Here is a 17,034-nt window from a genome sequence, read left to right as displayed (position 1 = left end):
GATGCGAAAATGGAACACTTTGGGTTGCTTTGGATTGTCTGACTTAATTGCATACAATGCTTTGGGTGTTCAGAATGATTTGAATCTCTCAGGTATTTTGGATGCTTAGAATATCTTGATATTCTGAATGTTTGATATCTTGCATGTTTAGAATGCCCAGGATGTTCTAAATATTTAACAACTTTTCAATGTTCTGAATACTTTGAATATTCAGAATATTTTCAAGTGTTGAAATACCATATTGTATAGGGACTTTCTATATCTACTTACTATATAATTATGTTAGATTTCTGATGTTTGTAAATGAATCTTATGTATGCTTATATACATCATACGTAGCTAGTAGATACGTATAGTTAGTTACATATATGTTCTAGGTTCCTTGAGGGTTTGGATAATTTTTTTGGGGGGGGGGGAAGGGGTTATTATTGTTGTTGTCGTTGGGAGGAGAGGGTTGTAGTAGGAGGGTATTGTAGGAAGATATACGTGTATGTGTATGTGTGTGGTAATAAGACGAGCAGTTACCTAGTTATTCATCATAAGCACACCACACCACGGCACGACACGTGATGCTAGGCTAGGCTAGGTCAAACTCGACTGAAGTGTAGTGTAGTATACTTTTTGAGATGGTGATGATGATACAAATCTCTCTCATATATATACATCTTTAGATCCAAGGAATCATTATCTTTTTTTTCTACGAGGTCGAGGTCGAGGTTGAGGTTGAGGTTGAGGTTGAGGTTGAGGTTGAGGTTGAGGTTGAGGTCGAAGTCTTGATTATGATTTCAGTTGAGGTCGATGGCTTGATTATATAGTAATAGCAATAGCAACGGTAATGAAGTGGTTGGTTGATTGATTGCTTACCTAGATAATTAGTCACTTGTTTATCTACTTATTTATCTGGGTCGAGATTCAAATATAGGAGGTATGTAGTTGATTAGCGAAGAGGGATGGGAATGGGTATGAGGAATGGGTATGAGGAATTGAAGTTTAAGTTGAAGGGATGGAACTAGGAGTTGGAGTTGGGACAATGCGATGAAGATAGGATGTGAAATGTGACAGATGTATGTAGATGATGCTTATAAAAACAGGACGGGAGTAACAGAAATATATGCTTCATTTCTTCCATTTTCTATAGCTAACTCTTATCTTGGATAGTAGAGCCAGAGGTCCTCGTACAGTTGTCCATGAATGAATGAATGATCAAATTGCTATTACATCCAAGCACAGCATCTCCTTCTCTCCCCCTCCCCCCCTCTCTCTCCCTCTTCCTTTCCCACGCCCCTCACAAACGTCAACTATCACATCCCGCCACAGAACCTACTCTCATATCTTCCTCCTTCCTGCTTCCTGCTTCCTCCTCCAGCTCTAGTACTCTAGTGCTGAGAATATAAACGAAATTCTCCCTATTAAGAAAATACATTATTATTATTATTATTATTATCATTATTCTCAATCTCAATCTCAATCTCAATATTTTTCCCTAATTCTTTTATCAATATCCTATTCTATCTTTTATATCCTCTTCAATCCTCTTCTTAATGTTACGACGGGTAACATTGGATCACGTGATAAGTGTCATGTGATAGGACGTTGGAGCCTTTGGAGCCTAGGATCCAAGGAGCCAGGAGCTTTTGAAGCTTAGGATCCAAGGGATCCAAGTAGAACAGAACCATGGGTTCTATAAAGCAGGAAGATTTATATAAAGAGAACAGATCTCATTATAATATAGAGCTTTGTATTCAAGAATAATTATTAGTTTTATTACTATAATTACAAGAATTATAATTAATTACAACCTTATTGAATTTCTATTTAAAGTTTAATTTAAATCATTTTAAAAGATCTTTAAACACTTCCACATAACCCTAGAGGCAGCTCCTGTAACACTTAATATCCTCTTTAATCCTCCTATTAAAGAAAAAGATTATATAAATCAATATTACTATTAATGTAGTTTATTAGTGAGTGGGTTATTTGAAAATATATCAAAATTAGGCCTTTTTCAATATTCTTATTTTAATAACCAATTATTATTTTGAAAAAAGAAAAGAATTTTCAATAACAATAAAAAATTAGCTTTTTATAAATCTAGTTTTTTTATAAATATTTTTATTATATTCTAAAAAAAGTAGAAATTGTTACGATTTTCATTACAAAAAAGTTATTTTTATAATAACTATTATAATAATTTGATTTTTTAATAAATAATTAGATTTTTATAATATTTATATAATTAAATTTCAATATTTTCAGATTTCTTTAAATTATATTATTATATAAAGAAAATGTACAATTACACACAAACAAATTTTATATATAAAATTAAATAATTTATTCACTAATATGATTTGCTCACTAATAATCTACATTAGTACTAATACTATTCAATGTATTTGTTACGATGGGTAACAGAATGCCATGTGACCAGTGTCACGTGGTGGAGTCCCCAGGAGCCAGGGCTCCAAGGAGGTCCTTGGGAGCCAGGACTCCAAGAAACTCCAACCAACATCAGAGTACGAAGATCTATATAAGGGAACGGGATTTCATTACAATATAGAGCTTCATGCTCAAGAACAATTATTAGTTTTATTATTATAGTTACGAGAATTGCAATTAATTACAACCTTATTGAATTCCTATTTGAAGTTTAGTTTAAATTATCTCGAGAGAACTCTAGACACTTCTATATAACCCTAGAGGCAGCTCCTGTAACAGTATTACTTATTCATCCTCAATCCTCTTATTAACCCTCAACATCAACATATAATACATAACATATTATATAAATCCTAATCTTATTCAAACTCCAACGATTCAAAGAAGATACATCGAAACCAATTTTCAAATGATGTATTACATTTGACATACTACATTATGTCATATAAAACTTAACTATATAACTATATGATTTAAAATAATAGTAATGTACTCAATTTTATAATTAGCTTCTAAAACATGACTTTTCTATATCTTATCAAAAACATTTAAATGTTATATTTCTATTATTCATTTTATAATAATTTTACTAATTTGATATCGATTTCAATAAAAATAATATTTTACAGTAAATAATAATTAAATCTATTATATACTTAAATTTCAATTAATTTAGAATTATATTGATTGAAATAGAAATTTGAAAGTGAAAATCTAAAAACTAAAGGCTTTTTTTAGAAGTTAGTTGTGAAAACCTTTAAAATATTATATCATTATAAAATCATTATTATTTTATTTATATTATTTCAAATGAATTCAAATTTGGAAGATCGATTTAGTGAAATGATAGCTTTTATTCACTATAGAAATTTTTGATTTTGAAGTTATATTAATAAAATTAGGATTTTATAATTGATTGATTTCAGCTAAAAGATCGTACGACCATGAAATCACGTTTTGAAAGCTAGTTATGAAATCGGGTGTATTAGTAATTAGAAATCAAAACACGAATCCCATTTCTCTTTCTTCTTCTTTTCTTCTTTTTAGGACAATACTGAAATTTGGATATTTTGCAGTAGGTAAGAAGTAGGGTTTGGTGTTTAGATATTCGATATTGAAGTGTGGGTAAACGTACACACACACAAGATATACATACAAGATATACACATAGCATACCACCCTCTTCTTCCCTCTCCCCCTCCCTTTTCTCTCCTCTTTTCTCCTTTCCTTCTTCTCCCTCGCTCTCCTCCTTTCTCCTGCCTTTCCTCTCCTCTTCGCTATTCATTTACCCTCCATTCACACACAAGAAAGTTCAAGAGAAGGAATCTTACAAATATAACTATATCTATTTATTTATATCTATCTATCTATCTATCTATCTACATTATCCATCAATCTATACCTACCCACACACCCACTTATCTAATCCGCAATAAACCTACCCCCACCCACTCAAGCACAAAACCGCTCCCCTGCCCTCTCCTCGCTTAACCAGCGATTCCATACACCACTACACTACTTATTACACTCACCACACCACTGCTCAACTCCCCCCAATATTTAAACCCTTCAACTCTCTCTTTCCTTTCTCTTTTCTCTCTCTCTCTCTTTGATTTACCATTTCATCAGAATTCACCTCCATCCCCTTCTCCCTGTATGAACAAATCAAGATTCCAAGATACACCAAGTTCGAGTACTTACTTATCTAATAAACCTTACTATATATCAAACCTCACAATACACATACACATACACAAACAAATCTTCACCATCATTAAAATACTACTTTCCATATACTTTTCATTTTCAACTTTCCACATCCTATATGAATAAGTATCTCTCCTCTGAAGACTTTGAGTATATTCACTTTCCAGTGTTTTCATTCCGTCGATTCCTATTCCTATTCCATTTAATGCATACCATACCATACGTAGAATATCACACGTAGGTATATCCTTCCTATCTCGTATGATATACTATATCTGATCCATCGAACCACCCAAATAAATATCTTTCTTTTGATCACTTCCATCCATCCATCCATCATCCTATAATACACCCAATCAATTCCCCAAAAATGCATCAAAAATGACAAGAATTTCATCCATCCATCCAGTTATGCATCCTAAGCACCTTCCTCCCATCCCATCCCATCCCATCCCATCCCATCCCATCCATCTTTTACTTGTCCACCCAAAACCCCAATACAACATAACACCCCTCAAACCTCTTAATTCCCTAACCACATTCCACATTCCTAACCTCCCACCACAAATCAAAAAAAGCAATTGCAACATCTCTGGGTATAGTGCCATTTCTCCCATCCCCCCCAAAATAAAACGTATAATGTGCAAAAGTTCAAATCGAAAAACAAAATCAATATCGCAAACGCCATCTCCACCCACCCCTACACCATCCTAATTTCCATGACCTGACCATCCTATACTATTCCTACCGAAATGCTTTGGGTATTATACCTATAGAAAAAGTGTGTAACAACAAAAAATATGAAGTAAAGTTAGAAAATGAAGCAATTTCGAGAAATTATATTTTCGTATTCATGAAACGTCGGATTTTACTACAAAGAGGATTGAATCGTAGTAATCATAGCAAGGTAGAATAATCAGCGTGAAGTATAAAAATTGACTAAAAGTCAACTTCTTTTTTCCAACCCCATTTATCCTTCTTGTTGAATGCTGTACAAACCTCCATACAATATGCTGTAATTGTATCAACACTAGTCCATGGTCCAATAATTGTAGGTTCACCCTTCAAGGACAAATCTTTCAAAAGTTTGTATCCAACATGATGACTTTGTCTCCATGCATCATGCCTTTTCAAATCTTGTGATTGTTGTTTAGACCAAATTCCACGATCTTTTGCTCGATCATCTTCAGTATTACCTGGTGAAGTAGGCATGCTAATAAAAGCACGAGTTGATACTTCAAGACAAACAGCATTAAGATGAGCAGATAACACTTGAAGAACAGGAATATCCTCACTGATATTCTTAAGCCAAGCAAGCATTGGAATAATTGTGTCCCAATTTTGAGCATTCTGACTTCTTTGACTGTAACTAGTTTCCCTAGGACTAGCACAAGGAAGTCTATTGAAATATCTCATGTACTGACAGATACTTTCAATTACAACTATAACCCCAGCTGTACGTTCAGCAACAGGCTTAAGTTGATGTTGATTACCATTAATTCTGGTCTCACGTTCGCCTTTCTTCTTGAGACTATAAGCCAAAGTTTTGAGTTGGTCAGACCTGCTCGTAGAGATGCTCTGAGGAGTTGTTACAGTGATATTTGCGCCTTGAGGAGTTTGAGGATTTCCATCACTCGAAGAAACTCTGGCCATAGCGGTACCCCTAGAGCCCTCATTCTTCTTGGGTGTAGCAAGTAAACCCTTTTGAGATGGTCCAGGGCGTGTAGGAGATTTCAATGGACTTGGGACAGTCTTTCTAGCAGTCGTAACATCAAGAGTCTCAGGACGTTTAGCCCGCTTTATTGGCGGTTCAGTTTTTGAAGGTAGAACATCACTAGGGCGTTTCCTAGAGATGGTCTTTCTGCTTTGAGTTGATAAAGGTATATCCTCTTCAGATTCTGATACTGATTGATCCATAACAATATTGGCAGATAAAACGGGAGCTTTCTCTTTCTTTGAAAGATCATATGCCATCATAGCTTCAAAGCCTTCCTTCTTTCTAATATTCTCAAGCTTCGTAAAATTTGGCGAAGGTCTTGGTGATAATCTAACCAATCGTTCAATCGTCGTAGCTTTCCTCCTTGAATAAGGCAACTTGACAATTAATGATTGATTTGCATTTGGAGCTTTTGAAACCTCACGAGGTTTTTGTAAGGGTGTATTTGAGGCAGATCTTTTTGGAGGATGACCGACTTTGGCACCAGTAACAGTCTTACGGGCAACACCAGGTGCATCTGGCTTACGAGCTTGAGTATGACGTTCTTCAACAGTCAATGAATTCGACTTTTCTTGACGATTCTCGGGCGCAGAAGTAGTCTTTTCTCCCTCCTTTTGCTTATGTTCCGCCAATGCTGCTTCGACAATGGGAGGAAGTGTTGGTGAAAGTAGAGGTGGAAGTACAAAGGGTGATACAGTTCTTGGAGGAGTTGTTGGTGATTCTTGTTGCAATGATAACTCTTTAGGTGGAGGTTTCTTTCCACCGACGGATGTCTTGGACTTTGATGGAGTGTTTGACGTGGATGCCTTTTGATCTGATTTCTTAGGGCTATCAAACGTGGTAGGAGTTGTTAAATCGGCGGGGAGTGGCGATAGTAATGGTGGTAAACGATTAACAGGTTTTCCTGACGATTTATATGATTTCGTCTCCCCTGTTCCTTTGGAGGATTTAGATGCATGGTCATCTGACTTGCTCAAATTGGAAGGAGGGGCTTTTCCCTTGGATGAATTAATATCTGGTTTAACGATTTTTTGAAGATGCGAATTCGCTCGATCAGTTCTGGCACGCTTTTCTGCATGTGATGGATCATCTGATTCAAGTGATCGTTTATTATTTCTGCCATCTGAAACCACTCTTCGTGGAGACTGTGGACGAGGAGGTAAGCTGTGCTTCATGGGTGCATTCCATGTAGGAACTGAAGGGCTCATTTTTGCGGATGATTTGTTTTGTGGTGCGTTTATTTCCTTTGATCTCGAGATATCCTTTGTTTGTTCTGTGAGAGGTTTGACGCCATTGGTGCCATTGGTGAGATGATGTGGTTTGGTTGGGTTGCTTCGGGAAGGGGGATTTCTATGACGTTCTTAGCGTTTGCTAATAGAATCATAATATATCAATCATTAAACATACCTATCAAAGCCATTCTTGACTACGTGTTCTGATCTACCCGCAGAGTGTACCGCAGACCCATTCCTTTGTATTTCGCCATTTGAAGAACTCTCAAAAGATCCGCGAGCCGTCGGAGTCGCATTGGAGATATTGCTTGCTGTTCTTGCATGACCTTTTGGACGAACTGAATCCGGGGTATCAGTTGTTTTTGGGGTAGGCTTGATTCCATCTTTCTTCATCTTTTGGTAAGCTGCGAGGGAGAACTTTTTGTTTGGGTCTCTTTGAGGAGTATTCAAGCTACTGCGGCCTGCACTATTTGTTGGACTTTCGACTGGATCTTCATGATCAAAAGCTCGTGGAATTTGAAGGTCGCGATCTCCCGTAGAAAAAACAGTCATGTATTGAAGCCTGCGAGCTTCCGAGTGTTCGTTGGGTAGGGTCCAAGGTATCCCTATGAGTTCTTCGTGTGATCGCGAATTCCATCTTCCTTTGTCGGCATCGATGATTTCCAAGAGGTGCGGCATCTGCAAACAGTCAATAAACGTGGTAAGACATTCCTCGAATGTGCGAGCTCACTTCTGGGAGTTCGTCTTGGGCAAAATCACGAAAGAGGTTTTGCAATCCCCCGATGGTAGCTGTGTTTCTCGAAGCGACCTCCATGGCTTTCTTCTTTTCCATCCTCTCTGTAGCAAGCATATCAGCAATCACGAATGGATCAAATCTCTTCCTCACTATCTGATCGCCGTGTCTGGACGACATTCGTGGCGGGAACATGTTTTGGTGGTATCTTCCATCGAAAACAAAGATGGATGCATTGAAGAAAGTGAAATGGGAAACATACCAATATTAAAACGAATGTCAGATATGCGCGCAAGTTGAAGTTATTTGGTAGGGTAGTTTGCCAATAGAAGGGGTTGAATGATTTTTTTGCTATTGTGACGTTTCGTAGCTATTGGTGAATATCACGGCCTAATCATTGTCGCAACAATACCATATGCACCACAATAGAGTCGCGACAAGGTGGAAATTATGCGGGAAAGCTGAATTGAATTATATCCCAGGTGGAAGGAGATCCTTATCTTTTCGCGATTCAAACAATTATTCTCTCTCTTTCAATTAAAGGACCTTCTCCTTTTCGTAACGATTTCGTGAAGTCTGTCGAGGGATAATTGAAAGTATAATATAAGGACGGAGGTAGGTAGGTAGGTAGGTTGGTTGTATGTGTATGTGTATGTGTATGTAGTATGTAGTATGTAGTATGTAGTATGTAGTATGTAGTATGTAATTGTGTATGGATGGATGATTTGCAGTACGGGGGTAAGGTTACGAGGAGTTGTGGTGGTTGTTTGATGATTGTCGTGGTGGAAATGTTTGGTCGGGGCTTTCTTTTTTTGGGGGGTCCTTGCTCTCTGGGTGGTTTGGGAGAGTTTGGGTTAAGAGTGAGGTAGTCTGGTCTAGTAGTAGTCTAGGAATATTAGACTTTTACTACATAATACTCACCCACTTTTTAATCGGAATGAATAAGGTGAGATGGAGATGGAGATGGAGATGGAGATGCAAATCATCTCATTGTGGTCAATTACCATCTATTATAATATTCATTTCATTCCCCAAATGTTTATATCTGGATTTAGTTATTATCTAATCCATATACAGAATACTACCTAGATACCTGTGTCGGTATGTATATCTCCCTGGTAGGTAGTCTCTCTTTAGAAATAAAGTTACGGACATCCGTAACAATCTCGAATGTTATGTTAGATAATAGATCTAGTTATATCGTTCACATGTCAGTCATATATGAATGATAGCTAACTAGTAACTACCAGATACCGACAAGCATATCACAGAGACAAATATAGAGTCAATATAGAAGTGAACGTGATATAACATTCAAACATAATAACATATCATGTGAATCAAAGTTGACTGTACCTACATATCTAGTATATCTAGGTATGTATCATACGTATAACAATTCATTCTCCCCCCTCTACATCATCGACCATCTCAACCCCAAAACCCAACCCTAACCCTTCTTCAAAGTAAAAACCCATCATGAACATACCCCTCCCCCCCATTAATCCCCCAGCCCATCACTACTCCCTCAAGCCGAGACAACGCGACGAAGTAGATAGCACGGAAGAGAATTTATTACTCATGTGATTGTGATGCAACTGTTCTCTGGATGTGTAACACTACATACTCACCTAGGTAAAGGGCAGGCAGGTTGTTTAACAATCGGTAAAACACTTTAAAGTATATATATGGAACAAGTAACGAGTGAGTAATTTACGTAGGAAAAGGGTATCAAATCATCAATATCAGGATCAACTCACTTCATATACTCAACTATCCAAGAGTAAGGAAATTGGGAAGTACCTACCTAGTATATAAAATGCATCATTATATACAACGACATTCTTCTAGGTGGCAGCTTGAAATATATACAGTATATTTTTGTGGTAATTATCTACATTTTGGTATTTGATTAAGTATCCTCTATTTCCTGGAAGATCCTCTCACTTCCTCTTTTTGCTTCCACTCCCCCCTTTCTAATGCTAGCTACCTACACATTTCGCCTCTGTTGTAAAATCCGATTCTGGGAATAGTTCGTAAGTGCATTACTACTCTCCCCTAGCGGTTGTTGTCCCGATGCTTTTGCATGACATCGATCACACAACCAATTGCCTCTCTCGACTGGGCGTCCAGATTTCTCAGCACACTCCCGATGGTAGTCCCCATCAACACAAAGCTTTATGGTAATTAGTCCGGTACACCTAGAGCAAACATATGATAAATAAACTTACTCGGCCACTACATTGTATAGCATTACTTTGCCATACTGAAACTTGATGACCACAGACGCAATCATGAGGACCTCTCATCATAGGCTCTACCTCTGCGGGCTCCGCGTCCGAAGTTGACTTTGATTCCGAATTCGATTTTGAGTTCATCTCCTTTAATTCCTTCTTTCCCTGTTCAAACATCTTTTCACAATAAGACATAAGTGAACCAACTTTGAGATCACCTCTTGCTACCCACAATTCAATCTGCTTGCGCCATTCTTTCTTTCGAGCCTTCTTCTCAGCAAACCAAACGCGATTTCTCGCTACAAATCTTGTGATTGTTTCCGGAAGATGAGATTGATTAGTGAGCCGCTCGGCCATGATGAACTCTTCCCACTTAATAAAGTACTCCTTTTCGTCATCTTGAACATCCGTGTAATCGTTGATAATCCATTTTCGTTTATGGAGAAGGTAAGATTCGTCATTCTCATCATCAGTATCGGGTAACTCATCTCCAGGTTTCAGAACCCGCCTCGTGCGGTAATCATTGAATTCTCGGTCTTGAACCTCAGGGGCATATGCAGATCTAGGATATGGACCGTGTTTAATATCAGGAACGTAGTGCTTATCCTTGGTTCTGGTGGGTGGAAGAGCCAGGCGTTTAATACAACCAGGTACCGGGGTAGAACCCTCACCCTCCTTCGTCTCGAGATCATTGTTCGACGTTTCTGGTGAGGATTGACGTGAGGATTCAGGTGATGGAAATGAAGTAGTTTTGAAATTCAAACGAGCAAGGATTTCTGAATCTGGCCATTGATTGTTTAGAGGTCCTTCCCTATCTTCCGCCCAAGAATTGTCACCAGAAAGATATTTCTCCATATCCAACAAAGTGCTGGCTTGCCCAAACTGGATATTTTGCAAAGGGTGAATCTCCCTAGACTTTTGGAAGTCTTTGTTGATTTCGATGAAGAACGACGACTTGGGGCGAACGTGAAATGTAAATCGGAAATGTGTGGTTTTAAAATGGAGTCGAAGACTTTCCATAGATTTAGTGTCTAGATTGCATATGGGGCACGATAATCCTGCCACTACATGCATTTGTTTGATATTATATGCTTCCGCATTCGCTTTGCTGACCGTATAAGTCACAGATTCTCCAGTATCAGTCCCAGTGAAAGGAGTTTCCGAAGTTTCTCTAGCCCAATGAGCCCTTAATTTCTTGCCCTGAGCTTTCGCACTCAAAGCTTTGAGATTATATGTTGGGACATTTGCACGAACACGTCTTTGACCACGAGAGGGGCTCTCGGGATCTGTTGTTGTTGTTGCCTTTTGCGGAGACAAAATTTGAGCAAGACTTAACTCGGGAGCTAACTCTGGAACCGGCGTCGGCAGTTTTGGTACTTCGATATGTGCTTCTTTCTTATGTAGATGACTTGGGAGCGACCATTGTATGTTTAAATTCAATGATGCAGAAGTTTCAATAATCTCTCCATCATACAGTAGCTCAATATCTGCTGTACTTCGCTTGCTATCCCAATCAAATAGCTGAAACTCGCATCTCATTTGACGTACATTAGTAAGTTCTGATTCTCCTTTGAATATTCTTTTTGCGAGGCGACTGTTATGTGAGAGACTGGAAAATGTCAAGGGCAGCCAGTCTCTTCGATTGGCGCGGAATGGCTCGATTATAAATTGAACTCCAAATTTCCCAAGTTCATTTGGAGCTTTTAGTTGATCAAATGAATCATCAGAGTTTGGATCTTGAGAGAGGACCTCCGAGGGTATTATAAAGGGTGGTAAGTATACGGGAAAAGTATCATTTTGACGACCTTCAGAGGTCATTCGAATCCTCCCAGTCTGAGGTTGTCGATAGATATCTGTAGATGACCCATCTTCCGAAATACGGAGCAAAACTAGAGTACACTTTATATTAGAGTATTGACTCGTGTTCCCATCGTCAGTGTCTTCCAAACTTGAGTTTTGGATGATACTGGCAACCTGGATTCGTAGCAACTTCCGGAAGTCCACGGGGGTTTTGGTTAATTTCAATACGGAGTCAATACGAGCTCGATCGGATCTTGATTTTTTGAGACCGTAAAAATCTGTGGGCTTGATCTTGTTTACCTGAGATTTACTAGGTAAACGTGGTGGTGGAGATTCTTCAGTCGTAGAACGATTGAGTGAAGACGGCTCCATTGTTGAAGCAACAGTAGAAGTTGAAGACATGGATCGACTTGAAGAATCATGTGTCGAAACTGGAGCTAAATCGGTATTGGTCGTCTTTCTTCTTTTGATAGGCCTTATATCTTCATCCTCGTCGTCTTCCTCATCAGATGCCAAAATTTCACGTTCGTGTTTTTGAGGCGGTGTGATAATCTTGAGAGATGAATATGAGGAACCCATCATGAATCTCTCTCGGTATCTTATAGCCTTTTCGAGGTTGCCTCGTAAGAAGGGGCGGAAAGGTTGACGATGATTTGATAACCAATTTTCAATCCCGATTCCTCCTCCATTGATGCCTGCTGGTGACATTTCATTATCGTTCAACCTTTCACTGGCCACTACGCGCCTTTCAAAAGAAAGAAGAAATGGTGAGACGAAGTGAATGCCAAATTCTAACCGGCAGGGGGTCCAGCAGAACAGCCAACGATGAACTCGCGAGATTTGTAGTTACGAGTTGAGTACTTCCTAGGTAGGGAGGTATGTACTTGGGTATCCCCAGAGTATCAAAACAGTGAAGCTTTTTTGGAAATATCGCACGCGTAATGCCGTGTTTTTGTAAGGGTAACTCGAAACCCCTTACAGACAGGAAGGAGTGTTACGCGATTCAACAGGAAAAATATGACAAACAGCCTTGTGGGTAAAGAGCGTGTGGTTGTGGTACCTGAGTATGCTATCAATCGAAAGAAATGGTATGAAGATTGTATGAGGTTGAGTCAGAAGTAGTGAGAGGTATTTATTACAGTGAGCTCAAGATGGTAGAAGAGGTCGAATTATTTATTTGGTTGTATTGATACATATTTTTTGGGGGGTGTCACTTGTGTTGTCGCGTCGATATTTTGAATCAATATGTCTAAATGCATCTGAGGCTCTCGTTCTTTCCTGGATCTGACGGATACCCGCATCTAATAGGTGACACTCTGGGTTTACAAATCCACATGCACATCTTCAATCCAGCCGAATAATGGCTCCATGGCTCCTGTTCCAGCATCCATCGAACCATTTATCAGTATTTGACTATCTCTTGCAGCATGAGATGCACGTCTCCCTAAGGAAGGAGTTACCGAGGTCAGTGCAGGGACTGTGAGCTCTCAGCTGCAACCTTAAATTTCTTATCGGCTTAACCGATATCGCGACTAGTGTCATCTTGTCTACAGGTAAGAAGATCAACATCATAGAATACCCAAGAGAGAGAATCATCTCATTGTTTGAACAAAGTAAAGAAAGCTCTTCCATTCAATACTTGCCCAGGCGTTCATTTATTATCAAAACCCTCACAATTCTTCAGCTTCTGACCATGCATGGTTGCATTTAGATCTCACTAGCAAAGAATCATACTGCTGCCGCACAAAGATATACTGTCTTTGCAATCGTCTATTTCAGCTTCTTTAACTCATAACATCACCTTCATGAGTTCCAACCAGCAAACAACTAAGTTTTATAGGCATGGCTAGATCTTCGATATCTATTCGAGCTCTGCGGACTCCACCTCGATCTACCAGAGGAAATCCTACCTTTTCATACGCAGAACCTCCGACCAGCGACGACGATCTAGAAGAGGAAGAAAATGGCGATGTCGATGAACAATCACATAGTGATATCTCTCATGCGCCACCTACGAGACGCTCTCGGGCACGCACCCGGAATGTGCGGGAACCACGGTCTGCGAATAATCAACCACAAGTAGCTATTACGAAAAGCACTCGACAAAAGCCGATAATTTCATACGCAGAATCATCGACTGATCATGATTCAGAGGAGGAGGACGAGGACGACGAGGATGACGATAGCGACGATAACGAACCATCCTATACTAGCGCAACTCACACGCCCCGCGCAAGACTCTCTCGAAATGCTTCCCACTCTCGTTCTTCTACCAAGCGAAGCCAATGCAATTCTCATGAATCAACGCCGAAGAGAAGAAAACAAAATCAATCAACCTCTCGTAGAAGATCTAAAGTCCAATCACCAGCTATGCTCGTGGAAAATCTTGAAGCCATTCCACCCTGGCAGACTCTTCCATATCATATCCTAGTGCAGATATTCGAGTACGCCACATATCCACTGTACGAAGAAAGAACCTTTCAACCTCTTCCATCTGGGAGATGGCTACTAGATGTCGCATACCTCTGTCGGGGGTTCGCCGAGCCAGCCTTCACAGTGTTGTACAATTCGCCTCCTCTTGTTCCAATGGATAAAGCACATCGGTAAGTAACTTTGAAATTCCAGACGAAAGCCTCCTAGCTGATCGTATGACTAGACTCGTAGATTTACTCAAATCCGACCCTGCAATGTTGGCTTTTGGCTACAGACAGAAAGTTGTCAACCTTCGTATTGAAGTTAGGCAAGTTGCTGCCTATTCTTTACCTGGCAGTGGACTTCTGGACTTGCATGGCTTAATAAAGGACTTGCCAAGATTGGCGGATCTAGAATTTTACGATCAGAAAGATTCGAAGCCTTTCAAACAACTTGATGATTCGATTAGATGGGAGTACCCAGTTGCGGTCTTTGAAGCACTAGAGCACGTTGAACCAGCTGCAGATACTACCAAGGGAGACAAAACCAGCCTGTGCAAACTAAGAAGCTGGCGTTGGTCGTCCAGACTAGCAGGTAAGAAGTGGCCCATAGAAAAGATTCGCGAGATTCATCTCAAGCCATGTTTCATTGGACTAAAGAAGGTTGCGTTTGTCAATTACCAAATTCGACACCCTAAAAAAGGCGAAGAGGATCCAAAACTTGAGGAATTATTGGGTGGAGCGATTTCCGCCCTGGAGGCACTGGAACACTTGATTTTTGAATCATCAACGCTACTTAATGCCAAATTGATGCCCCTCCTACCATCAAATTTGCGAAATCTGGAAATTACTAATTGCTGGGAGGTCACTGCTGAAATGCTTGGCGAGTATCTCCTGACTAGTGGCAGACAACTTCGCTGTCTCACGCTCAACCATAACTCTGCCTTAAGTCTAGCCTTTCTGCCATCACTTGCTGCAGTATGTCCACATCTGGAAGTTTTAAGAATGGACCTTCAATATTTCGATGCACATATCTCATATCACAGCGCCGAGCCGGATTATGATCAGTTACTCACGAGTGATCAAATTCCTGAATGGCCAACCACACTCCAATCCCTTGAGCTTCTTAATTTACGCAAATGGGACAAACAAGCCGCGGAAATGTTCTTTCAAAGTTTGTTGGATAGTGCTGGCGAGCTTTCGGATCTCCGGATTTTGATTCTGCAGACAAGTATTAACATTGCATGGAGAGATAGGGCTGCTTTTAGAGATAAATGGATCGGCACTCTGGGACAAGTCTTTAAGAGGGTTTGCGATCCTCCAAAGCATTTTTTGAAAGCTTCGCAATTACCAAGTGTCGAACTTTACAAATCGGAAACAGATACCCAAGATACCGATAAAAGCCAAAGTCCTGCAAGGAAGCAAAAAGCTCGACCAAAGAAAAACTCTCTTCCACGCCGTCACAGCACACGCGCCAAACGTACAACCAACTATGCTGAAAGTCCTGATAATTCTAATGATGAAATTGACAACGAAGAAGATGAAGAAGGAGAAGATGATGATGGTGCAGCATCCACCCCTCCCCCTCCATCTGCATCAATTCCTTCAGCTCGCCAGGCTGCCCGAAGTCAGCGTGCTTCTCGGGAAATTCGTTTGCTGAAAATTACTGCGGGGATTGATGGATTTCCTTCTTCACCACCTCAGACTCCGTGTTTGGAAGAAGATGGAGATACAGATGTAAGTGATGAGGATATTGATGGTGGAGGTGAGAGTAAGGATATGAATCGGAATGCAAATAGTAAGAGCAAGGTAAAGGCGAAACAAAAGCAAAATGTAATCCAAGGAATGTGTGAGGTGGTTAATGTCAGAATTGATAATTTAAGACCGGCGGAGACGCAATTCGGCGAGGCGGACTTTCTAGACAGTGAGCCTGAAGGTGATGATGACTGGGATGGTGACGATGGGTTTGTGGAGGAGGGAGTAGCTTGGTGATTGAAGTCTGAGGCGCAAGGGAGATTGGAGTATGATTTGCAATTTTTTTTTTTTAAATCTGCTGATTATGATTAGAGGGGAAGCAAGGGGAGTCAACGGAGTCAACAGAGGGGACACATGTATTATGAGTGCATAAATAACAGGCAGGATATGGCAGGGAAGGTTTGGGCTAGACTCATTTGCATTTGATGGATGGATGGATGGACAGGGCGCTACGAATTATGAACACACGAATAGGATGGCATGGGAAGGGATGGATATCACAACTCTATGAATTGTTGAGGGATCGGATAGCTTCTTTGCGGAGTACTGTTGAACGCGGATACACATACGAATCATGATTACATACTAGGTTGCTAACTTTTCTTCCGCGTTGTATTATAGTAGGAATGTAAGGAATGGCTGTATAAATATAATTTGGCTTTGAATGTATTGATGATGGCTTGGAGTATGTAGGGTCTGGTATAGTGACCTGTAGAGTGTGTTGTGATGTGACTATATTGCTGGGTGAGATTGCTGCAGTAGTCAAGTAATCACATTGAGAAAAGATTAATATTGAAGTATAATATTTCAAGGAGAATTCTAGAGCTCACTCGGGATCCAATCTCAAACTTGCCCTCGCTAGACTTAACACCAACGTAAAAATGTCTTCATGGATACCGCTCGTGTATACCCTCGCTAATTTCAGCTTCAAGTTCCAAGACCCTTTCGAACTTCAGACCAAGATCAAGTTTAATCAAGAACTGAAGATCTATTCTTCTAACCGACA

At 39.8% G+C, this 17,034-nt stretch overlaps 3 protein-coding genes across 3 annotated transcripts; 1 reads left to right on the top strand and 2 right to left on the bottom strand.

Moving 5' to 3' along the window:
* Positions 1-5,085: 5,085 nt before the first annotated feature.
* Positions 5,086-8,008, bottom strand: EAF01_000746 (uncharacterized protein; the record flags this gene model as incomplete). Its single annotated transcript, XM_038908996.1, has 3 exons — positions 5,086-7,213; positions 7,271-7,773; positions 7,826-8,008. The coding sequence occupies 3 exons, from the start codon at positions 8,006-8,008 to the stop codon at positions 5,086-5,088; spliced, it is 2,814 nt and encodes a 937-aa protein (XP_038775902.1).
* A 1,810-nt stretch (positions 8,009-9,818) lies between these two features.
* On the bottom strand, positions 9,819-12,570 carry EAF01_000745 (uncharacterized protein; the record flags this gene model as incomplete). Its single annotated transcript, XM_038908995.1, has 2 exons — positions 9,819-10,004; positions 10,060-12,570. The coding sequence occupies 2 exons, from the start codon at positions 12,568-12,570 to the stop codon at positions 9,819-9,821; spliced, it is 2,697 nt and encodes an 898-aa protein (XP_038775901.1).
* A 1,134-nt stretch (positions 12,571-13,704) lies between these two features.
* EAF01_000744 (uncharacterized protein) lies at positions 13,705-16,265 on the top strand (the record flags this gene model as incomplete). Its single annotated transcript, XM_038908994.1, has 2 exons — positions 13,705-14,465; positions 14,519-16,265. The coding sequence occupies 2 exons, from the start codon at positions 13,705-13,707 to the stop codon at positions 16,263-16,265; spliced, it is 2,508 nt and encodes an 835-aa protein (XP_038775900.1).
* Positions 16,266-17,034: the final 769 nt, after the last annotated feature.

Source organism: Botrytis porri (genome assembly GCF_014898465.1).
Source record: "Botrytis porri strain MUCL 3234 chromosome Unknown BPOR_001, whole genome shotgun sequence".
NCBI classification, from domain to species: domain Eukaryota; kingdom Fungi; phylum Ascomycota; class Leotiomycetes; order Helotiales; family Sclerotiniaceae; genus Botrytis; species Botrytis porri.
The sequence above is the reverse complement of the archived record's forward strand: the minus strand, read 5'-3'. Positions and strand labels throughout refer to the sequence as shown.